At 35.9% G+C, this 26,214-nt stretch overlaps 1 protein-coding gene across 1 annotated transcript in view; it reads right to left on the bottom strand.

Annotated features, from left to right (window-relative positions):
* Nucleotides 1-22,615, bottom strand: part of LOC127241302 (myosin-1-like) — a 33,477-nt gene extending 10,862 nt beyond the window's left edge. The window contains exons 1-18 of the mRNA XM_051260272.1: nucleotides 21,993-22,615; nucleotides 20,005-21,817; nucleotides 19,606-19,707; nucleotides 19,383-19,526; nucleotides 19,146-19,296; nucleotides 19,033-19,060; nucleotides 17,379-17,544; nucleotides 17,209-17,272; nucleotides 17,057-17,070; nucleotides 16,885-16,969; nucleotides 16,590-16,693; nucleotides 16,365-16,503; nucleotides 15,977-16,101; nucleotides 15,709-15,861; nucleotides 15,528-15,617; nucleotides 8,762-8,839; nucleotides 7,850-8,008; nucleotides 7,283-7,489 (exon numbers count right to left, since the gene is read on the bottom strand). Coding sequence (XP_051116229.1) covers nucleotides 7,283-7,489; nucleotides 7,850-8,008; nucleotides 8,762-8,839; nucleotides 15,528-15,617; nucleotides 15,709-15,861; nucleotides 15,977-16,101; nucleotides 16,365-16,503; nucleotides 16,590-16,693; nucleotides 16,885-16,969; nucleotides 17,057-17,070; nucleotides 17,209-17,272; nucleotides 17,379-17,544; nucleotides 19,033-19,060; nucleotides 19,146-19,296; nucleotides 19,383-19,526; nucleotides 19,606-19,707; nucleotides 20,005-21,777 — 3,582 coding nt within the window. The 5' untranslated portion in view covers nucleotides 21,778-21,817; nucleotides 21,993-22,615. The remainder of the gene's footprint in view (nucleotides 1-7,282; nucleotides 7,490-7,849; nucleotides 8,009-8,761; nucleotides 8,840-15,527; nucleotides 15,618-15,708; nucleotides 15,862-15,976; nucleotides 16,102-16,364; nucleotides 16,504-16,589; nucleotides 16,694-16,884; nucleotides 16,970-17,056; nucleotides 17,071-17,208; nucleotides 17,273-17,378; nucleotides 17,545-19,032; nucleotides 19,061-19,145; nucleotides 19,297-19,382; nucleotides 19,527-19,605; nucleotides 19,708-20,004; nucleotides 21,818-21,992) is intronic.
* Between the last annotated feature and the right edge of the window lie 3,599 nt (nucleotides 22,616-26,214).

Below are 26,214 nucleotides of genomic sequence, written 5' to 3'. Positions count from 1 at the left end.
AACAGAGCAGCACCTTTTATATGGTTTGTGCACTCATTGGACTCAGTCCATAAATGAGTTTTGTTCAGGACTAAATTCTTTCAAGATCTATTGTTCCTACATTTAATGATGTCTTCTCTAGATTGCTTCGAGTGTCTCCCACAGCTTCAGAATCCATGGCATCTCATGATCAATCTGTGCTTGTGTCTGAACCATCCCTCTCTCCTAAACCCATGTCGAGGACATCCCGTGGAGCAAATAGTGGAATGAATCATGAAATCAGCCTCACTGCAGTTATCGTCATCATTTGGATTACACTAAAGAAAAATGCTTAAGCTGAATCGTCGTCAATCACATACCAATGTTGCTAGTGCGTCCGACTATATTACTTTGACCGGCGCAAATTATGAAGAATATCTTCAGTTTCAAGCTTAATCAAGTGAATCCATGTCTATCATTGGTATTCTCAGTCCTCTTCGTCTTTCGGTTCTTGACTCCGGTGCTTCTGATCATGTGTCTAGTAATCTATGTTTATTCTTTATCTCTAAAAACTCTCATTTTTACCTTCTATTACATTAGCGAATAGTACTAAAGTGTCTACCCAAGCCATTGGTACAGCTCATCCTTTGCCACGTTTATCTCTTGATTTTGTTCTTTATATTCCTAAGTGCCCTTTTAGCATTATGTCCGTTAGTAAGTCTTTGAATTGTTCTGTCATATTCAAGGGTGATTCTTTTACTATCCAGGACCGTAGTACGGGATAGACGATTGGTACTGGATGTGAGTCACATGGGTTTTATCACCTTACCATTCTTTCTAGTCCAGCTTCCCCAGATCCTCTCACTACTATTGCCACTACTTCTCCAAAGTTGCTTCATCAGTGGTTAGGTGATCCCAGATTGTCCAAACTTCGTCTACCGGTCCCACATTTGTCACAGTTGTCATCTTTGCATTGTGAGTTATGTGAGCTTAGGAAACAGTCTCTTGTGAGCGTTCCTAAATCAATAATAGAGCGTCTGAGCCTTTTGCTTTAGTTCTTTCAGATATTTGGGGGCCTTGTCATACACCTTCTATTGTTGGGTTTCAATACTTTGTTACATTTATTGATGATTATTCTTGATTTACTTGGCTTTATTTGATGAAACACCAGTCTGAGTTGTTATCTAGTTTTAAAAAGTACCACGCATAAATAAAAACTCAATTCAACTTTCCTAACCTAACTCACAACTTACATTCGGTACCCCCTGATGTTTTTGTTCCTATGGTTCTGTGTTAAGGTAATCTTTCTACACATAATCCTTATCCCGTTTACCACTTTCTCAGTTATCATCATTTGTCTCCTTCATATTGTGCTATAGTGTCTATCTTAGAATCTATGTCAATTCCTACTACATTACGTGTGGCGTTGGCTTATCCAAGGCGGCGTCAGGCTATGGTGGATGAGATGAGTGCTCTGCAAGCTAATAGAACTTAGAATTTGTTGCTCAGGGGGAGGGGAGTCCACTCTTGTGTGTTGGCTTTGTAGTTCTCTATCTATGGGTTAAAACAATCACCCCGAGCTTGGTTTGGGAGTTTCAGCCATGTCATACAAGAGTTTGAGATGATACAGAGTGACTTAGATCATACAGTTTTCTACAAATGCATTGGATGGGAAGTACATATACTTGGTTGTTTATGTAGATGATATTGTCATTATTGGCGGCGATCTAAATGAAATTAGCAAAGTTGAAGCAACATTTACACAATTCAAACAAAAGACTTGGGACCGCTTAAATATTTTTTGAGAACTGAGGTGGTGGCTCAATGTAGGAGAGGTATTTTATTGTGAGAATAAAAGTATGTTCTAGATATATTATCTAAGACAGGTATGATTGATTGTAAGCCAGTGGATTCTCCGATGGATCTTAATTTAAAGCTTCTTCTAGGACAAGGGAGGCCTTAACTAAACCTAGACGCTATAGAAGATTGGTTGGTAAGCTTAATTACTTAACGATCACTCGACTCAATATCTCATTCCTAGTTAGCGTTGTGAGTCAATTTCTTTAATCTCCATTTCATTGGGATGCAGTTAAAAGTTCACAAAGAAAATATCGTTGTATACCAATCATAATTATACTGAGATTATTGGATATTCACATGTTGATTGGGCAGGATCTCCAACTGATAGACTATCTACCTATAGTGTCTTTGTTGGAGGTAAACTTGGGTCGTGGAAAAGTAGGAAACAAAATGTCGTTGTTCGGTCTAGCGCTAAAGAGGAGTATCGCGCCATGGTCTCAACTACTTGCGAACTGACATGGATTAAGCAAACATTCCATGAGCTTAAGTTTTGTTAAGTATTGAAGTTGCCGTTGTGGGATAATCAAGTTGTGCTCCATATTGCCTCTAATCCAGTATTTCATGAATGGACGAAACACATTGAAATTGATTTTCATTTTGTTTGAGAGAAGGTATTATTGAAGTGTACAGTCCCTGATCGTGTTTCATCAAGTGACCCACTTGTTGACATCCTAGCGAAGGCTCTCTGAGGATCTCGAACTGAGTTTATTTGTAAGCTTGGAACATATGATCTATATGCTCGAACTTAAAAGGAAATGTAAGAAAATCTTTTATGATATGTGTTTAGTGTTTAGTTGGGCCCATTAGTAATTTAATAGCTAACCCATTAGTAGGATTAGTATAAGCCCATGTATGTTGTAGATATATATTCTACATTGTACTCCTTAGAGTTAAGATTAATAAAATTATACGGTATCAGGCTTCGTAGCTTTGGACAAGTAGCTAAGTTTCTTTCTCCGAGGTGCAAAGCCATGCCACCCCTAAAGTAAATCTAACGCCTTTTAGGGGAAACATATAGTAATCTATCTTCACCATTTATGTTCTTAGATCAAGGATTAACCCACAAAAAAACCCATCATTGCTAAGCCTCTAACCATTCTCGAGTACCACATTGAAAGCTCGAGTTAGTACCAAGTTGAAAGCTCCAGTTAGTCCCACGTTAGCCCTAAACTCTCATACTAAGGCAGACCAAACAAATCGTAACTGAAACAACGATCAATAAAAATGGTAACTTCTCGACCACCTAGCGTTAAGCAGAGTTGTATCTGCAGGCCGGTAAAACCCACCATCGCAAATAGGAGAAGTTCCACTTGCCTATCTTCGACATGCTCTAGTTATTCAAGTCCACGTATCTCTTCCTTGTCTTCTTCTCAACCTTTAAGCTTATGTATCTCTTTGAATTTGGCCACTCAATCGGTATCTGGATCCACCATGCACGCCTGAAAAGATTTACTTAAAGCACTTATGCAAGTGCATACAAGTTCTTTGCAATGGTAGCAAAGCTTCTTTGATTGACACTCTTGGTATTCTACACGGCTTAGCATCCAAAAAGGAGCTCGCTGCGATGATAGCTCTGAGGTAACGGCATGGCTACCTGCAACATTATTTCCCATTCCTAACTTGTCAACTTCACTTCCATAGCTTGCTAAACTTCCTCGCGCCGCCATCTGCGCCTTACCCCAAGATTGAAAGCTCACTCCTCTCGATGATCCAGTAAATTTGGACGTCAAGCTGACACGTTGAACTTCCACTCGATGCTACAGCTTACCTAGATTGTAGTATCCAAGTTATTAGGTTCCATTGTTCTAAAACATTCCCGACATCCTGTTGTAACCTCCTATAAAGTAACTCCCATAATGCTCATCAGATGGTCTTGGAACTTGCATTGCTAGCTACATAAATACATTGATGCACCGATCAAGTGATTTATGTTTCTGAATTTTGGCCAAACATGCTCATAAAGGCTTCCCACAAATCAATCATCAAATCAAGTTGTTAGGGCTTGGGAAAATTTCAACCAAGTAGCCTCAGGATGGTGAATACAATGCTATCTAGACCAATGTAAGGCTACGTCTTCCATGGAGATCCGTGCCATGGCTACCTTAAGTTCTCCACTCACTTGATGAAGGTCAAACTATAGCTTATTGGTTATGAGCCATCAAAAGGCAGTAACTTTATATCAGGAAGCAAAAGAGCATACCCGCTTCTTTGTCGCCCGCACCTTTAGTTAAATAGAGATGTGGTGCAATGTTGGTGTTGGGGCCATAGATTCTATAGTCGCGGTTGAGTCATCAATACAACAGTTTGCTCTCCATAGGTTTCAAATTTCTTTGTGATTTCACGACGGATTTGAGTCCTCTCTTCCATCAAAATTCCAGCCATTCTTCCAAGTCATCTAAACGTTCTACTCGGATGGTGGTAGGCATTATTCCATTAGAAAGTGATTCGGAAAGTCGGACCAATTGATAGATTATAGAGTATTAGATATACCCTTATATATATGGGCTCATTTACATTATTGACACAAAGAAACATTAAATAAATAAAGGACTAAAAAATAAATTAAAAAAAATAAAACAAAAGCCCATTCTAGAGTCATCAACTTTGTGCCACAATCAACAATAAGTGAACTTAGTATTTCTTGCCTCGTCTAACATAAACCTTAAGATTGCCCGACCTCATATAATATAGTTAGGCTATCTAAGAGAAATCAACAACACAATGAAGAAAGTATTGAAACTCCAACTTAAACTTAAAGCAATTGGACCCCCAAATGTGTGTGTGACATGCATAAATGGTTTGGCATCCCTTTTATGGGTTTCTGGAGAGAGAAGTATAATGATGCTTGCAAGTTTGATACAATTGTTAATTCAAGGTAGAGACTTGACTTGGAATGTGCAACATGACAACATCATCTTAAGATTATTGAGTAGTGAGTAACTACGACCACAATGCTCAACAAGAAGAGAGAGAAAAAGGAAAATGAACACATGAGAATTGTAAATTACCTAAGTTAAACATTCCATTTGACTTATGGCCTACTCTAATCATCGTTTGAGTCTTCAAAATTTGGACAAAAATCCAAGTACGAAGGACACAACAATTTAGTTGACACCTTAGTTTATTCACATATATGAGATTGAATCAAAATTTAGGGACAAATAACATTGATGGAAGGATGAGAGAAGAAGAAATGAGGAAATCACCACTCCTTGAATGGAAGTGGATGATCCATTACCAATTGTAAGACGACTATTATGACAATGGGGCAAATGAAAGGTGTTCGGACTGGACCAACTTAACAGTAGTATGATACTGTTCACTTTGAGTTGAACCCGCACAGATTTGTTTTGGGACTTCCTCCAAAAGGCTTCATACCAGTGGAGAGTTGGCCCAGTCCCAACAGTGGTATCAGAGCCCGGTTCGATGGTGAAGTGGACTGGGTGGTATTGGGCATTGGTTATGGTAAAATAAAAAATTCAGTTGAGAAATGTAAAAAAAAAAATACAGCTATCTGAATTGATCAAACAAAAATAAATGATTAATCGGACAAAAGAGAGACTTAACGAGTGAGAATTCATGAATAAATATTTTTGGTGATTTAAAAAAAAATTATAAATTATATACAATATTTTGTAAGTTTATATTTTAGTACTATGTTTTAAAAAACCATAAAAATTGAAAACTTGAATAATAAATTTAATGTGATTTTGTAAAATTTGAATAATATAATTTTAAAATTAAATAGTACAAAAAAGGATAAAAATTTTTAAAAAATAATACTTAATATTCATTTCTCTGGATAGGGGAGACAAATAAAATCAGAAAAATGAAAATAACTTATTTCTCTAACTTCAATTTCTCTTATTCAAACAAACTGCTGTCAACTCCCCGTACCAAACACACTCTAATATCCAAGGTTGGCCTAAGGAGACAGAAAAATGACAAATTGTTTGGTTAGATTGATTACATTGAATAATTTGACTTTGTGTAATCTCCTGGGGTGGGAGTGACATTGTTGTGGCTGTTGAGTCGATGGCTGTGAGGAAGTGATAGAAAGAAAAATCAAAAAAGAGTATGAAGTTAAAATTTAAGAGAAAGCTAGTCTCGGCAGATGCTTGTGTATTGACAACGGGGATGGACTTAGGCCTGTTATTCACGGGTTTATATTTTACTTGTTTTTCTATTAATATATTATATTTTGAGTTGCCCTTGCCCTTTAGTTATTGGATGGACTTATTTTATTTTTAGTATGTAGGGTTTAGGCATTGTATTTAAGGAGTACCTAAGGTTTGAGACTTTCATTTTGGAATTTTCGAAATAAAGTAGTCGTCAGGCATTAGACAAACGGTTGGTACCGCTTGATTGTTCTTAAGCAAACGATAGATATCGTTTGATTTTTCTTATCCTTTATTTTGTTTCTTAGGAAGCATTTCTTTGATCATCGGAACCCATGGCAAAAGATAGGTTTATGACCAGATAAAATTGTCCTAATCCAGAACTGTTAACAAAAGCCATGCGTCAACATCCTTGTACAGGAAGAGAAGTAACAGGGATTTGAAGAAATGGGAGGAATGGAGATTAAATAGTGAAGATATTAATCAATTGAGTTGTAAAAGTACACCAAATTTGAACTTAGAATGGAAGAATGAGGCAACCAATTAACATTTGGTTAGAGTTAACAGTGACGTCCAGAACATGAGTAGCATTTCAGTGACACCAGCAACATCAGAATGGACACCGAAGCTCTCTAGGCCAGAGTGTGTGGTCAATTTCTTGATTGAGACAATGGGGACGGACTGATTTAAAAAATTATATCCCTTAGGTACTCTAGTTGAAACATAGTCATCTGTTTGATACCATGTAGAAATTTGGGAGAGAATGAATTGTATTCCAGCTGAATTGATTATTTGCATTACTATTACATGTATATATATAGATAATAGAAGGTGAGATAAAGAGATGACGAAGACACATGGGATGTGGAAGACAAAATGAATAGACACTAATTGATATCGAGTACTAGTTAACTCTATCTAATATCTAACAATACATTTAGATCAACATTAATAACATGTATATGCTTTCAAAAATTCAAAGCAAACATCAATACATTCAACCCAAAGATGAGAAAGAAAGCTGCAACTAAAGACCATGTCCAGAGGCTAATAGTTATCCTAGATCAACTTTCCGTAGCTCCAGAAAACTCAATATTAGGAGGAATGAGGCAGAACTTAGGTATATATGAATGTGTTTAGGGCATTCGTTAGCATTTAAATAATAGGAAAAAAAAAATGAAGACAAGCCTCTAAAAGGACGCACAGAGTAGCATCTATTGTGCCACTATGGCATACCTTGTCACAGCAATTCCTGCTGACATCTCAGGCCATGGCAACATTCCACAACATATCTTATATTCATCCAGCACACATTCGAATAAAACTAGTCGCTAAAATGCACTCACCTTGAATTTTGTCATGACACTTAATTTTTGTGATTCTGCCCCTCCAGATTTATACAATGCGCCAACTACAGGCTTCCCAGGTTGTGTAAGCATAGTGGATGCAAAAGACCGTGGCAGGTGGCATGTGCAAGATGAAAGAAGCTTAATGGAATCCAAATAAAGTAAATCTCGATTCTTCTCAAGAAAACCAGTAGTATCATAAGTAACCTGGAAACAGTTACAACGTTATAAAGACTCGAAGAAGAAAAATGTTTGAAATGAAATCATATCAACTGGAACTGAAGCAAATAACAAAGTAACAAATCATAAATCATGGTGTTGCTTTTAAGATAATACCAGGACAGATTAACTACATATTAATGAGAAGATTTTAGAATTAAACAAGAGTTAACATTCGATTGGTGCAGTTGATATAAATCGCAAGAGTTATCAAGAAGTTTATATTCTTCAAAGATAGTGATTTCTTGAGATTTCTTTAACTCTCCTTAGGTTAATGGAGAGGCAGGGGCTGGTGGCAAAAGCAGAACTTAATATTTCAAGTATTTAGTCAGCTAAAGAAGCGAATACCTCTCCAGCATAATGGCGTACAGTGAAAGCTTCCCTCCTTTCCCCTCGGAAACAGGGATTAGAATATAGATGTTGCATAAGCTTATTGGCAAAGCTCAAATCCGTGCCATTTGGAAAGGTTGACTCCTCATCTAGCAAGGATTGTAAACCTAATGGTTTCTTCACAAAACAAAAATAACTGTGTTTGAATCAAATGGCAAGATAAATGATTACATCATACATTAAGTCAAGACTACCATTACGGACAATGAAAAGCAAACGCATTCCGGGTCTATTATGTAATTGTCATCAAGTTTGTCCAAACTTTCTAATATATCTATTGTTTAAAAACAAAATAATAATAATAATAATAATAATAATAAATAAATAAATTATTAATCCATGAAGATTCAAACTAATTGTAGGTACTCATCAGGGACGTTCTCATTACAGAACCAATAAGCATGCAATGCAAACAAATTAACCATATACTTTAAATAAACAATTTATGCATAGTTGAAGCAAGGGGGAGAGAGAGAGCAACTTCTGTAAAATATGTGTGCAACTGATGCAATCTTTTGTTTAGGTTAAAAAAAAAAAAAAAAAAAAAGAACAGAACAGATGAAGCTTATTAGAGAAGGGCAATTTTGGAAACAAGCGTCACAAGATGAACAATCCTTAACATGATAAAAAAATAGTCGGAACTCGGAAATATTTATAGATATACAATTAACATTTTGTTCTCAAAGTAACATAAATAGAACAATACAGACACATTCAAAGAAATGTAAAATCAAATCCTCAAGGCACAATTAATACAACCTCAATGATAATGAAAGAGTGGATTGGATGCTAAATATTTAGCAACTTATTCAGTAAAAGCACAGAAAGATAATTGGGTGCTTGAAATGACATCAAAGTCAAAGTTTGTACCTTCTCAAAGAGATTCAGACAATCTTGGTTATCTTCAAAGTCAACTTTTGTCCAGTCAATACCATCTTGAATGTATTCCTGGAAAGGGTTTCATACTTAAACTCTATGGAGATGTAAGCTTGCATAATGTCATTCATTTCCCAGATACAATCAAGAAACAAAACATGCGGCACATATCAACAAATTTTAAGAATGCCCTTCCTGGAATGTATTCCTGGAAAAAGTTCCATATTTTAACTCTATATATAAGCTTGCATAATTTCATTCATTTCCCAGATACAATCAAGAAACAAAACATGCGGCACATATCAAAAAATTTTAAGAATGCCCTTCCAGATTATCAATAACGTGAACAATTAAAAGATATGTCTCATTGTGTGGGGAAGCGATGCATAGTTGGTAGTTGTGACACTCTAGTTGGCCCAAGGCAGATTATCATTGCCCCATCAGGTCAAGTGGTGGCTTCAGCTCCCTAACCTGATGTTAAAGGCAACCATACAGGTAATCGACATAACCATACTAATTTTTCAAAATATTTTAAAAAACTAAACAGTGTCAAATTTGGGAATCTATGTATCTTCAAAATTTTGAAACTCAGAGTATTACAGTTGTAGTTTAGTATAGTTATATTTGCAATTTGATGGTCTACCTATCAATGTTAAGGCTGATGTACTTTGTCAAAGGGTGCCTAAAACAATCCTCTTAAGCATTTCCTCTATGCTAAGGCAGCAGAGTAAATGAAATACAGAGTGCTCTATATCCTTTTCTAATGTGGAAACAATGTTCACTTTCTGCTATTTTTTAATCGAAGGGTGAATAAAGTTGTGATCATTCAGTCATGGATTATATCTCACAATTGTAGTTTGTTTGTTTGAAAAAAAAAAACATTTTTCCAAGTAGTAATGAAGTATTACTGAAATAGTTCATAGTTTAGCTTTTGTTGTTTTTTTTAGATAAAATGGTTGTCGAATGTAATATTTTATATGGAAAATGGGTATGTTTTTATTGGAAACAAGGACATCCCAAAATACACGGGTCAATGCTAGTACGGGACTAATAGAGAATCAGGATAGGGCTAGGATAAGATCGTCTAAAAATATAAATAATCTGAAGTAATTGTTATTATTTTTTCCATCTGTCAAAAAAAAGCTGAGTTATAATGTTGTTGAGATATTTTAGATATTTAGTTTTAGATTTGTTAGATTTAGATTTAGATTTGGTCATATCCATTATATTACATTATTTAAATTTGAGTCTATCGAGTTTGTTTTAGGTTGCCTATATATAGGCCCCTTATTTTGATTATCAAGAATGCAAGCTTTAGAGTTTCCGCAAAATATTTTAACATGGTATCAGAGCTCAAGGAATTTTTCTAGGTTTTTGTAGTCTTCTTCAAGCAGCCTTCATCGTTGTGTTTTGTTCTGGCCTTAATTGTTGTGACTTTTTATTCTTCACTAAGTCATGTGTGAAACCATCTCCAAGGGAAAGAATGATATGCCTAAACATTTGGTAGAGATAACCAAGGGAAAGAAAATAAAGACAATCTTTGGTGTACTTATTGCAAGAAACCCAGGCATACAAGGGAGAAGTGTTGGAAGCTGAATGGCAAACCTCCAAGCCGAGAGTGGGGCTACCGTGGGAGGCAGCAGCAAAGGCCTCAAGCGCATATGGCAGAGCAGCCCAATATTGAGGAAAATCCAGCATTAGGGGGGTTCAATAGTGAAGAAATTGAGTGATTGAGAAGATTGTTGGGGAATCTTGAGAAGCCTTTTGGAACATGTTCAATGGCTCTTTCAGGTAAATCTGTGTGCACGAATGTCTTAGACAAATTATGTACCAACTCTTGGATCATGGACTCCGGTGTGACCCCCACATCTCAACTCTTCCACACCTATACCCTATGTCTAAGTAATAGAAAAATTGTTGTGGCCAATGGTTCCTTAGCCACTGTTGCAGGGATTGGAGATATACATATCACACCTAGCCTTATCCTTAAAAATGTCCTCCATGTACCCAAACTGTCAACAAGCCTTATTTTCATTCAAAAGTTGACTCATGATCTTAAATGCTATACTGTTTTTTGCTCTTTTATTGTGTTTTTCAGGACCAGGACTCGGGGAGGAGGATTGGACTTGCTAAGGAAAGGAACGGTCTTTACCACCTTGAACCATCTAAAAAACCTAAGAGTAACTTGCCTTCTTCTTTCCTTAGTTCCTCGAATAAAGATGCCATTTGGCTATATCACCTACGTCTGGGTCATCCTTCTTTTAGGATTTTAAAAATAATGTTTCCTCATTTGTTCCAAGGATTAGATATTTCTGAATTTCATTGTGACATCTGTGAATTGGCAAAACATATCTGTGCATCTTTTCCTATTAGCAATAAGAGAAGTTCTCATCCTTTTCAAGTGATTCATAGTGACATATGGGGTCTTCCACTATACCTAATGTTTCTGAGGCTCGTTGGTTTGTGTCCTTAATTGATGATTACACTCGGGTCACATGGCTCTTTCTTCTTAAACAAAAATCTGATGTTAGCACTATTATACCTAATTTTCATTGAATGGTTCAAAATCAATTTGGGGTCAAAATAAAAAGCTTTAGGACAGACAATGCTAGAGATTATTTCAATCAGATTCTGTCACTTTACTTTCAATCACAGGGGATTGTCCATGATTCATCATGTGTAGAGACACCCCAACAAAATGGGGTAGCTGAAAGAAAGAATAGGCATTTACTCAACACCACCCGAGCCTTACTGTTTCAAGGGAATGTTCCTAAGTCCTATTGGGGAGAAGCCGTTCTTACTGCCACATATATGATAAATAGACTTCCCTCCCATGTGTTAAAAAACAAAAGCCCCATAGAGGCCCATCATAGCTTTTACCCTCACTTCAGAACCTCAAATTGCCTCACTCCTAGGGTATTTGGGTGTACCGCCTTTGTTCATGTCCACAAACAACATAGGGGGAAGCTAGACCCTAGAACCATCAAATGTGTTTTCCTCGGTTACTCATCAACTCAAAAGGGATACAAATGTTACAACCCCTTGACCAAACAATTTTACATTTCTGCGGATGTCACTTTCACATAAAATAGACCTTTTTTCAAGTCCTCTCTTCAGGGGGAGATTTCAATGATGGAAGATAGTACTTGTGAGTTTTTTTAACCACTTAAAACCCTTGACCTTCCGCATGTGCCACCCCTCAGTCACTCATAACAAAACCCTCCTCATGTTCCGGTTGAACCTAAGTCCTCTAAACCAGTCACATCCGAGTCACCCGATCCTGTCACTGAACCCATATCATCTCTTTCTCCAACCAGCATCACTCACAATTTTCCAAAGTTTCCTCAGGCGTATTCAAGGAGAAAGACCGTTCCTGAACTGACACAAGTCCAAGAATCCAATCCAAATTCTGAGAAAGAAATCACGGTAAGATCAGATCCACCTTTACATTTACACACACAATCTGTTGAACAGTCCACTGATTCAACTATTGTTCTGGATCTTCACATTGCTGTTAGAAAAGAAACCAGAGAATGCACTAAACGACCACTCTATTTTATATCTCACTATGTCTCTTTTAAGCGTCTATCGCCAGCCCAAAAGGGATTCATTATGAATTTGAACACCATTGCCATCCTTCATAATGTGTCTGAGGCATTGACAAAAAGGGAATGGAGAGATGCTATGAGAGAAGAGATGAATGCATTAGAGAAGAATAAAACATAGGAGATCGTTGATAAACCAAAGGGAAAAAACATTGTTGATTGCAAATGGATTTTTACATTGAAATACAAGGCTGATGGATCCTTTGAAAGATATAAAGCAAGGTTAGTAGCCAAAGGATACACTCAAACTTATGGGGTGGATTATCAAGAAACATTTGCTCCAGTTGCAAAAATGAACATAGTAAGAATTTTGTTATCATTGGCTGCTCACTTTAATTGGCAAATGCTACAATATGATGTTAAGAACGCATTCCTCCATGGTGACTTAAATGAGGAAATAAACATGAACATTCCACCAGGATTTGAAGGGGACACTGGTAACAAGGTGTGCAAACTGAAAAAAAGCCCTTTATGGGTTAAAACAATCTCCTAGAGCATGGTTTGGCAGATTTGCAAAAGTCATGAAAGAATTTGGGTACAAACAAAGCCAAGGTGACCACACGCTTTTCATTAAGCATTCAGCTGTAGGGAGAGTGACTGCTCTTTTAGTCTATGTGGACGACATCATAATGACTGGAAATGATGAGAAAGAGAAGCATGAATTAAAGCTGAGACTAATGAAAGAATTTGAAATAAAAAAACTAGGGAAATTGAAGTATTTCCTTGGTATTGAGGTGGCATATTCTAGACAAGGGATCTTCATATCTCAACAAAAGTACGTGCTTGATTTATTGGCAGAAACAGGGAAGATTGGGTGTAAGCCAATTTCTACTCCAATAGATCCAAACTATAAATTGGGAGAAGCTAAAGAAGAACCAACTGTGGATAAAAGAATGTACCAGAGGTTGGTTGGCAGACTTATATACCTTGCTCACACTCGACCAGACATAGCATATTCTGTAAGTTTGATCAGCCAATTCATGCATGATCCAAGAGAACTTCATCTTCAAGCTGCTTACAGGGTACTGCACTACTTGAAAGGCAATCCAGGGAAAGGAATCTTGTTCAAAAGGAATGACACTCTTACTTTGGAAGCCTACACCGATGCTGACTATGTTGGCTCCCTAGTGGATAGAAGATCAACTGCAGGGTATTGTACTTTTCTTGGAGGTAACCTAGTGACATGGAGGAGCAAGAAGCAGAATGTAGTGGCAAGGTCATCAGCAGAATCAGAATTTAGGGCAATTGCTCAAGGATTATGCGAATTACTTTGGATGAGGATCATTTTGGATGATTTGAGAGTCAAATGGGAGGGTCCTATGAAGCTTTACTGTGACAATAAGTCGGCTATTAATATAGCTCATAATCCTATACAACATGATAGAACAAAGCATATTGAAATTCATAGACATTTCATTAAAGAAAAATTGGAGGAAGGGTTAGTATGTATGTCCTATGTTTCATCAGAGAGACAATTAGCCGATGTTCTAACAAAGGGGCTGAACAGTTCGAGTTTCCATGATCTTGTATCCAAGCTGGGAATGGAAGACATCTATTCCTCAGCTTGAGGGGGAGTGTCAAATAATAGCTGACTTATAATGTTGTTGACATATTTTAGATATTTAGTTTTAGATTTGTTAGATTTAGATTTAAATTTGGTCATATTCATTAGATTACATTATTTAGATTTGAGTCTATCGAGTTTGTTTTAGGTTGCCTATATATAGGCCCCTTATTTTGATTATCAAGAATGCAAGCTTAAGAGTTTCCGCAAAATATTTTAACACCATCCATAGTATCATATACCATGTTCTTTCAATTCAATTTTTTATCCTTCATAATTCTTCCTTTTTCTTTTAAAAATTACTGTACAAAAGATAGATGATAGTACTTCTGAATCACTCTTGTTTGTTTTATGATTGCATTATTTAAAGAAAATTGAAATTAGTCATTGTTACTATAATAAGATTTTGCTATTATAGTAATATTATGGAAATTTGAAATAGATTTCTCATTCAAAACAAAAAAGTTATAAAAATTCCCGAATTTCTTAGATGGACAGGCTGCCTGGGAGATAACAAGGACAACTATTGGGACAGAACAGCGAAAGACAGAAAATTGTCAAAATAGGACTAGGACTGGGCAAGGATTTTTTTCTATATCAGCTTTTCAAGACAGCCAAAAATTCATCTAATCATGTCTTGTGCGCAGCCATAAAATTCCATCATGGACACAACAAAAAGTTGCCCAAGACACCACTGTCACTGCAACTGTGTCAAAATGCCAACTGAGGGCACCCAATGCCTGATACCTCGCCAACTAATCACCATGGAAACAAGAACTTCAACCCACTGCCAAAAACAAAATACCATTATTGTTGAATTGTCACAACCGCTACCAGTTTCAGTAGCAAACCACCACCACTATTGCACCTTGCAATACACCACCACCTGCCTTGATGGCAAGGCTGTTATATTAGAATTAGATCCACTAGGATTATCTCCCATTATATTATTTCAGGATAGCCCTAGGTTAGGTTAGTCAGGATTAGCGTCATAGAATTATCTAAAATTTTGATTTAGAGTTCAAGCTGTTGGCCTGGACACAGAGAGTATTCTTATAGTACAGGGGGGCATGATTTGACAAAATACTTGAGACAGGGATAGTACTTCTTATAGGACAAAAGACATCATTTGGAAAGATACAAGAGAACCTTCACAATTAATCCATTAGCTAGGGGCACTTAAAATAATAATGCCTTAAACGTCATCTTACATGCCTCCACTAATTTACTATTTCCAGGGAAAATGGAGTGCACTACCCTATCATTAATAAATATATGTATATAAGAGAGAGAGAGGAAGAGAAATGATCAGCCACAATATTAGATGAAATATTTCATAGCTATCTAATAACTCATCCTATTTACTTTAGCTTTTAAATTCAAATGTTGGGAATGTCAAAAGATGTGCTTTGCAAGCATTAGCATAAGTTCATTACACTCAGGTCAAGGCAGAAGACCATGTCAAGATAAAGGTACATACTATATATTGAAGTCTAGTTCAAGCTTGAAGAACAAATGAAATGTAAACAATGGCATAAGTCAGAATATATAATATTTATGAATGGCAATATAACAGATGAGAAAACAGTACCTCTTGCTCCAATTTGAATAAGTGGCGATTAAAATGTTGTTGCAATCTTTCGTTGGCATAATTGATACAGAACTGCTCAAAACCGTTCCTCTAAACAAAAAGATAAAAAGATAATCACAATTATTAAAAAATATATATATTTAAAAGTAAAAAAAAAAAATGTATAGTTACAAGCACACACCTTAAATGATTCAAAACCATAAATATCAAGGATACTAATGAACCTTCCTGTGCGTCTTTTGCCTACTGCCAGTGATTTATTGATTTGTTCCACTAGCCAATCAAACAAACAAGAATAAATTGATTTTGCCAACGCATCTCGTGTATCAATGGCCTGAAATATTAAGTGGAATACAAAATTATATAATTTATGAGATTTTTATATTTAGATAGATCACGGAAGCTCTTTTCTAATTATTTAAGTGATCAATTTCATAAAACTGACTAACCTGGGCTAGGGTAAGCTTTTGAACAATTGTATCATTCCTTCTCCCAACTTTCATTTCTCGAGTAGATAACGTGCGCTTTAGTTCCTCAACATTGCACCCAATCAATGCAGCAACATTGATTAGACCTAAGAATAGGACATATGACGTTCAAGCACATGTACACGCACACGCACGCATATGCATACAACACATCTAGCTTCTATGAAATTATATTCTGAACCAATAGTAAGCTACCTATTAGTATAATTGTAAAACAGACTATTATGGAACAGATAAATGTATTTTTCTAGTTATTATTATGGCATGACTATAATGATCAGAACCTCAACCTTCTTCACCACACATTTGCAAAATAATTATTCGCATAATCTTCTCTAAATAACCTAACCTTCATCCACCACTGGTTCAACATGATCCTCAGCATCAATCACAGTAAAGGAGACATTCCCTAACCAGAGTACTGCAGCCAGCATTGCAAATATGCTTTCTTGGTCTTCCTTTTTAACATGAACAATATCCAGGGCTTCCTGTTTTGATGAAGAATTTGCTAAATCAGTCAAAGATTGGGAAAAAAAATGCCAGAGAATGATAAGAACAAATCTGCATGGTTTACCGTCACTATATGGAACTGTTTGGCATCATCAACTCCAGGAATTGAATAACAATTGCTTTGCTTCAAATAATTGAACTCCTCAACACTCTTTAAGTTTAATTTTTCTTCGCAGGAGGGGGGAGGGGGGGATCAGTACAAACAGTAAGGAAAAAGAGAAATAAACAACAGGTAGATAAAAATAAAATTTAAATGTTAGTGCGGGAATCAAGAAATAATAAAAAGATGAACTAAACTAGAATATTGGATAACATATATGATTGGCTCTAGAGCTACATAAGAAGGGATGATGCTGCACCTCTAAGGCTGGGCGGAGCTCCAGCACAAAGTTGGTAAAAGATATGATAGGACCTCTCCCCTTCTGAACATTGAACAACTCTGGACTGTTGGTTAAAACCATCAGTCTGAAGTCATTTTGTATTGAATAAAAATGATTGTAATGAAACAGCCTAAAGTATAATAATGAATACCTTCTCCAGTAAATCTATTAGGAGTCAACGAACCGCATTGGATGAGCATAACATAAATAGATTCAATTAGTCTTTTATAGTGTTAGTATCTAATAATTTGAAATACATATATATATATATATATAAATCTGCCATGGTAGATATGTTCTCACAAGTTTGGATGATGGCACCAGCTATTTTTCCAGTTTCACTAAACTGAATCTCAATCAGCTTCCCCTGCAAAGAAAAAAACAAAAAGCTTAGTTCTGACATCCACAACAGAAGATGGACTTCTTTCTCATGAAACAGAGAAAGACAAGTGGCCTACAACAAAGCAACTTACAAATCGACTTGAGTTATCATTTCTCAATGTTTTGGCATTACCAAAGGCTTCCAAAATTGGATTAGTTTTCAGTATCTCGTACTCTATCCCACTACCGCCACCCAAGGCAGCCAAATATTGCATGGCTATTTTTGCAGTCTCAGTTTTACCAGCTCCACTTTCTCCACTGAATATAATAGATCAACAGAAAGACACTTTATCAAGTGTTGATTACAAGAGAGCCCCATCAGAATCACAACTTATACATAGTAAACATTATCTAAAAGAATATGAAAGAAGTCAAGCTCCGCAAAGTAAAACTACTTATAGACACAATTTTTTATTTTTATATTATTTTTATTTTTTTTTATAAACAGAGCAGTGTTTGCAGTTACGAAGCATGCTTCTATCTCAACTACGAGTTGATTAAAAATTAGCAAATTGATCCACTTATCAAGGATCTAATAAGTCAGATTCTCCACAATTTCACACCAAGAAAATTAAGACGGGCAATTCATTGTGGTTCTAATACATCATATCTCCGTTATGTTGCATCAATAGGGCATTTATTTTTATTCTAATTATATTTCTACAACTTTCTGAGGATAAAAGATTACAGTAAAAAGATTTTATACCATGATCATTGGGATAATGTGATGGAATATCATCATATATCAAAAGTTTATGACATTGGAAATTATTATAAAACTTGAAGAACATATGTTTTCCATGTATTAAAATTACAGCGCTAAGAGATGTTGATGTAAAGATTGCTAAGATGGCATTATGTCTCTAGAAATGGTGGCAACACCACATTACTATGTTACTATACATTTATCAGCAAGGGAAACTGATAAGCTAAAGGAAGACCACCTCTAGATATTATTTGACATTTTGACCACTTGCCTGATGGTGGTGAAGATTTGACCTCAGTAGGTGATTCTTCCCACATCCAACAATGAAAAGAAATCCTTATAGCATCGATAACCCCGTATTAGTAGAATGAACTCAAGCATGAGATGATATAGACCAATTCGATGCCAAACATCCAGCTTTTACTTATTTTTAAGTTTCATCAATATATCTTCGATTTATTGACACTCTAATAGTAGAGGTAGTGCTTCAAGTACTATTTTAGAAAAATGTCTCAAGTGTTAGAATTCTACAAATTCATTAATTGTTCAAGTACCCCCTCCAAAGTCTACAGGTATCTCATGAAAGAACTCCAAACCTTTGAACATACAAACCATTTAGACTATAGAGTGAACAAAAAAAAGGATGCATGCAATAGAAATACTCTTCAATTGACTCGTTGCATTTAATCTAAAATAGTAAATATACCAAACAAAATTTTCAGTGAGCAAGCACTTGTCCTTGAGAACAATACAATAGCATCAGTAATGTATTTATAGGGCATTCAATATGAAGTACACAGAAGAGATCATATTAACATATAAAGAGCAACGATATAAACAAAAATGATAAATTATAAACTGTTTTGGCACATCATTGTAACCAACAGAGATGAATGTTCTATTCTCTCAATATGTAAAATGCAATGATTTCAGTGCAATTGAAGGAAATGAAGATTGCATGCAAAAACAGTGGAATGCAAGTGTGAAAGAAAGGAAAAGGATTTCAGAAATGGATGTGTATAAAATGGCATTTAACTGACCTTATAATGATAGATTGATTAACTTCATCTGCAGTTCACATAATTATGTTAAAACACTGAGAGTCACTGGAGTTATAAGATATACTTTTAAACACCTATAGTAAATATATCACCTCGAATCATTTCCCGCATAGCAGTGTCAGTTATGCCATATACATGTGGTTTATCCATAGATTTGCGCTTATAAGCTTCAATATAATCATTTCCATACAATGGCACTTTCTTAAAGGGGTTAATAGCAACAAGAACAGGACCTGCTTTGGTCTGAGATGAACATAAAAGTAGAAACCGATGAAATAAATCAGACAATCATAAAATTTGAATAAACTAGCACAAACATGATCACTTACATAAATCATGTCTCTATTGTATCTGTACTGAAGATTATACAATACTGAAGGGTCATTGAAATAACTTAGCTGAATAAGATCATCAACACCATCAAGTATATCAGGATTTGCTGGCAACAGAATTTCTGAATTCACCCTTATAACCTGGATAAGGAAATCAACAGAATATTACATATTTAGCAGTATAGAAACATCTAACAGAAGAAACTAAATCCGCGCTCACTTTTCCCTCGGAATATGATATTAATGATTCATTTCCATAAGTCTTAATGGTTGTTGCCAGCTCCCAATTACCATTAGGAAGTTGAAACCATGAGTAATGCTTCTGAAAAACAAAATGCCAAAAAGTAAAAATAAAACGAGCGTTAGCAGATGCAGTCATTAGCAATAAATTAAGCAAGTATAAAGCTTGTTGTCTCCACTTCAAGTTCTGCCCATGCATACGTAAAATGTTTCACCAAACATACAATGTCATTCAATATTTTGTTCCAGAATAATGAGAGCTAGTAGGAGTTGTCTATGAGAACAAAACAGTTTTTACCATCCAAGAACAATAACCAAATAAAAAAGTAAAATCAAGGTATTAAATAGATTATATATATTTGTGGAACTCCATAGATACCTTTTTCAAAGTGTCCAGGGTGGTGTCACTCCACTTAGAGTCAACATGAGATTGCTTATATAACTTCATAGGATCATCCGTCTTCTTAAGATCATAACCATCATCACGCGATGCAACCACACTTTTTGTCTCATCCTTGGTGTCATAGTATGGCAGTTCATTGTTGTCTGAACCATTATTGCCCACTGCAGCCTCACCTTTCACCTCATCCTTGGCGGAGGTCTCCACACAGTTTGGCGATTCATCGTTATCTGAACCAACATTGCCCGTTGCAACCTCACCTTTTGCCTCATCGTTGGTGGAGATATCCACACCACAATATTGCAATTCATTGTTGTTTGTACCATTGCGCAATGCAGCCTCATCATTTGCCCCATATTTTGCGGGAGAACCCACACCACGATAAGGTGATTCATCAACGCCCAATGCAACCTCAACTTTTTCTAGATCATTGGTGGAGGTATCCACAACACTGTAAGGTGATTCATTGTTTTTTGAACCATCATTGCCCAATGCAGCCTCACCTTTTACCTCATCTTTGGTGGAAATATCCTCACCATTGTAGTGTGATTCATCACTGACCAATTCAGACTCACCTTTTGCCTTATCTTTGGTGGACGTATCTGCATCACAGTACAGCAATTCGTTGTTGTTTGGACCATCATTTCCCAATGCAGCCTCAGCAGTTGCCTCATCTTTGATGGGGGTATCCACACCACAATAGTGAGATTCATCATCGACCAATGCAGCCTCACCTTTTGCCTCATCCTTCGTGGAGGTATCCACAACACAGTAGGGCGATTCATTGCTGTTTGAACCATCACTGACCAATGCAGTCTCACTATCTGCCTCATCTTTCGTGGGGGTGACCACATTAAAACAAGTTGATTCGTCAACACCCAACCCAACCTCACCTTTTGCCTCATCATTGGTGGAGGTATCCGCAACACTATAGGGTGATTCAATGTTGCTTGAACCATCATTGCCCAATGCAGGCTCACCATTTGCCTCATCTTTGGTGGGAGTATCGTCAACACTACAGTCTGATTCATCACTAACCAATGCACCATCACCTTTTGTCTCATCCATGGTGGAGGTATCCACAACACAGGATGGCGATTCATTGTTGTGTGAAGCATTATTGGCCAATGTATAGGATGTGTCATCAATGCCCAAGGCAGCCTCACCTTTTGCCCCGTCCTTGGTGGAGGCATCCACAACACACCATGGAAATCCATCGTTGTTTGAACCATCACTGCCCCGTGCAGCCTCACAATTCATCTCATCTTTGGTTGAGGCACCAACACCGCAATTTGGTGGTTCATCAACACCCAATGCAGCCGCACCTTTTCCCTCAGTATTGGTGAAGATATCCACACCAGAGAATGAGGACTCACCATTTCCTAATGCAGCCTTACCTTTCGATTCATCCTCGGCTGAGGTTTCCATACCATAGAATGGTGATTCATCATTGTCTAAACCATCATTATCCATTGCAGCCTCACTTTCTGTGTCATCCTTAGTGGAGGCATCCACGCTACAGTATATCAAGTCATCATTGCCCAACACAGCCTCACCTTTTGCCTCATCCTTGTTGGAGATATCCACACCACCATATGGTAATTCATCATTGTCCGAACCATAGTCATCCCTCCTCCCATTACCTGTGCCCTTTGAAGCATCAACTGCCACATCATTTTCTGATACCATATCAGATGACATCATCCCATCGCCCTCACCCTTACAAACAAACGCCACTGGCAACGATTCCATAGACTGAAGGAAAGGTGATCCACAATCCTCCTTGGATATTCTAGTCAAAGAAACCTCTTATTATATTCAATTCAATGAGCCTCACAAACAGGTATAGTTAGATTAAAAAGGCAGCTATTTTCCTTCCTTTTTGTGCGTCAAAAGTGAATTAAACTACAATGATGCGGCCCACAGACTATATCTACCAAAGTTGATGGCGGGGACCGAAAAATTACCAATGAACAAAGTGCACGCCCCTTCGCTTGCCAGAACCACCTTCACCTTCTCCACGGAACCAAACCAAAACCAGCAATCACCCACCCAAAATGATTGATCCCTTGCAACGATCACTCCGAACAAAAACTTGGGAGCAAAAAAAGTCCAACTTTTTTCAGAGGATCAAAAAAAAAATCGAGTCGTTAATACCAAAGGTCGCCAAAATTTTGAAAATTCTGTAGACACCCACGATCACGATACGATACTCGGGTTATATGACCCCCCGTATTGATCAATCGTCGTCAAAAACGCGGCAATTGACCATTAATAATAATATTGTAGAATATATTAAGGGAAATAAAATAAACCAAAAGAAGAAAGAAAATCGGACCCCTTCAAATGAATATCGGTGCAGATTATGGGCAGAGACGGATGGCATGCATTTTGAAATAGAAAAAGAGAAAGGGCAGGCAAGGAAGAAGGGCGCAAGGATATGACGACAAGAAAGAAAAATACAAATAGGAATACTAGGAAGAAAATCGAAGGCGGGTGAGGGGAGGGGCGAAAGCAGAAAGCAGCGCGACCAGCTTTAGCTTTCGTAATTCGTTCCCCTTCCTTTGTTTCCTTTTGCGGGGGAGCTTCGCGTTCCTGCCAATGCCAATTGCCATGCCACTGTTAATGGAGATTATTAATAAATTATTCAAATATTTTAATTATTATATTTATATATATATATATATATAATAAAAACAACGCTAAGTCGTAGCTTTTCCAACATCAAAAGCAGACGATTTGGATTTCGTTATTTTTTTCAAAATTTTAAATTTTTTAATTAAATATTTTTTCTTTCTTATTATTCTTTTATAAATTTATTAATAATAATTTGTCAAATATATGCTAAATTGCACAAAAAAGAACTACACTTAGTTTCATAAATTTGCGCCAAATTTTCTATGTTTTTAAATCTGTTTCAAATTATCTCGTGGTTTCATAAACTCTCTAATCTAAATGCGCTCAAATTGCAAATAAATTTTATATTCATTTTTCTTATATTTAGTCTTAAAAAAATAAAAAATATATTCAAAAATAGTTATTTTTTGAGGTTTTACAAGTTTATTTTTACTATTTTTTAGCTAAATATAAAAATATATATTTATAATTTTAGGAGTTTAAAAATTGAGATTCTACAATTTAATCTCAGCTTGAACGTATTTAGGTTAAATACCGTTAATAAGGACCGTCGAAATGTTAGACGTAGAGTTTATGAAACCACGAGAGAATTTGACGCAATTTTATAAGTATAGGGAATTTAGCGCAATTTCGTGAATCAAAGATGAATTTTGTACAATTTAGTCATTTATATATGAATAATGTTAAATTAGATCATTTAAAAAAGTTACTTAAAATTATTTCAATCTATACTATTAAATTTAAAAAGAATAAAAGAAATTGTAATATTTTATATTATCAATTTATTTATGTAATAGATTTTAAAAAATTATGTGAGATGATAAAATTTTAAAGTATGATGTCTATGAAAATAATTTTAAATATTATATAAATATATCATAAAAAATATACAAGTTATGTACATAATTGTATTAATTGTTTATAATTATATTAATACTTTTATTATATTTAGGGTCGGTACTAAATGCATGTACAATGAATGCCTTTTTGATGGTTTTTTTTCTAATATAGAGATAGAGACAATGTTAAAAAATTATATATAATATAGATTACGTTTTGAGGCTGCTGCAATATAAAAGACATTTAAGGGACATTTAGTACAGAGAAAATAGAATTGCAGAGAAAAATAATTAATGAGAACTAATGCATTTGGTATAGAGAATGAAATTGCACACAAATGATAATAGAAAATGAAATTGATTCAGTAGAAAATAAGAATTGATTCTTTTGTTCCATAAAACATATAATTCAATTGAGAAATAATAGATATATATATACAATGCATAACCCATATTGCTAGTTGAAAAGAAAAAAAAAACGATCACTAAAAATGATAAGTTGGATAAGAAAAATATTATTGTATTAATTAGTTATAAATTTAGCTTGATAATTTATTTTAAGAATAATTTAGATATGATATTTTATGAAATTTGAATAATATAAAAATCATAAAAATTAAATAATAAATAAACACAAATTAAATCGTAAAATTTCAATGTAAAAAATAAATAAATAAATACACAAGAATATAAAATAATTTATTTATTAATCCTAAATTTTCTATCTTAACCAAACAAGAGAAATATGAATATTTCTATTTCCCTATTTCTGGATTCCACTCCCGATCGACATCTGAATAGTGGTGACCAATTGTAACTTTGTCCTTCTATGACTTAAGCCATGAAGTACTTTTGGCTTTGGCTCAAGTCATACACGATCTGTTGGTCCAATATCCCACTAGGTCGGACGCTACTTTAGTCTTTCACCGTTTGATGGAACTGATCAAGGAACTACAAGCCAATCTTCTCGTGATTCATTCCGTGATTCGAACTCCATTAGTAGAGCCGTCTCAGCCTCCGCCCAAAGATGATCCGACCACAATTGAGGCCTTACTATCAATGACCAACGAAGACCTCAGACAAATTGGCGCGAGACTTGATGGCCTACTCCAGGCTCAAACCATCCTTAACAAGGATATTACCATGAAGCAAAGAGAATTGGAGCGTCTTCAAAAGGAGTTGGAGAATCTCAAAAGGGAGCAGATCGCCCTGGACGGCTGCATCCAAGAAGAAAAACGTCTGATTGATAAATACTGGCAAAGCCGAACCAACCTATCGCGAGAACTGTAGGCATTCATCCGTTCGCAGCTTATGAACGCACATCAGATAACTTTTCTAAACCGTCGGGCAGCCCGGTCCTAGCATAATGGACCAAAATTCGGGCCGCCCTCGACGCCCTTTTGTAACGCCTCATTTTTGTAATGAAATAACTTTGATCAAGTCATATAATCTCGTAAATTTAGCCTATCTTTATGGATAACACATCGACCATTTGCAAAACTTATCCAGTACGTATTAAATCTGGACCCCAAGCTTTCAACTATAAATAACCATACCTCGTAGTTGGCAATTTATACCTTTAAATTTCAAGTCTTTTCCATCACAATGTCTTCCCCGCATATTCGTGTTTTATCTAGGAACCGGGAAAATTCATTACAACATTTTATGGTTAGGCAACAGCTTGTTGGTTGCCATTCCGAAGAACTTATACAAGTACTTAAACAATTGAATTTCAAATTTAAATTCTCTTATAGAGGCAGAAGGACCATGCATCGTGTGATTCATTTGATGGAACGTGTCTTAAGTGGGTATGAACCACTTAGTGATATCCTCAGTCAGATACTTGATCTCGATCATTACATGGATCTGATAGAACATTATGTCATGACAATTATACTAAACCTCAGTTGGAACAATGTGTTTTCCAACAAAGATCCTCTTTGATATATGGTCATCATGACTGAATCGGACCTAATCATAATTCATTTTGAACCAATCACTAGAAGCCAAGCCAGTAAATTTCAATTGACAATTACAAAATGTGCACTCAAACCCAAATTTTGAAACTAAATCCCTTGGAGCATACCATGAAATAACATTCCATGAAATATTAGACTAAAAGAGAACTGTAAGCATAACATCCATAAAAGAAAATGATCATAAATGATCAAATATTCATTAAAATATAATTTTGCTTAGTGTGTCTTACAAAACACCTTAATGGTCTTATTTATAGGGGTGGGAGAAGGGGAAAGTGGAGTGATTTGTATAAGTAATCTCCCAATGAGAGACACGTAGCCTAATGGTCCCCCCATGCATGTGAGGTTCCATATTATATAGAAGTGGTCCAAAGAGATGGTCCCCCACTTAATGCACGTGCAATCCTAGGTTTATATAATTACATATTAACCCCTCTATTTTAGCACACTTCTAGGTTTGCACAACTTTTCTGTTAGTTGTCCGATTAAGGCGTTGCAAACACCAATGTAACTTTTACTACCACGGCACCCGCCCTAGGCTTTCCATCAAGTTATCGCATGTTGTAACATAGTCCGTCGGTTGGGTTCCAAATCTCCAACTTCTTTATCAAGCCTTGCAATTTTTTAATGCACGTTATCGCTCTAGCTCTCGAGACTGGTCCAATTGGAATATGTGAAATTGCAAGTCCCAATCTTTTCACATCCATATCACTCAACCCTTTGAGAAACCGATA

The sequence above is a fragment of the Andrographis paniculata genome, unplaced genomic scaffold (assembly GCF_009805555.1).
Source record: "Andrographis paniculata isolate CXL003 unplaced genomic scaffold, ASM980555v1 Contig82END, whole genome shotgun sequence".
Lineage (NCBI taxonomy): Eukaryota > Viridiplantae > Streptophyta > Magnoliopsida > Lamiales > Acanthaceae > Andrographis > Andrographis paniculata.
This window is presented reverse-complemented; position numbering and strand designations above follow the sequence as displayed.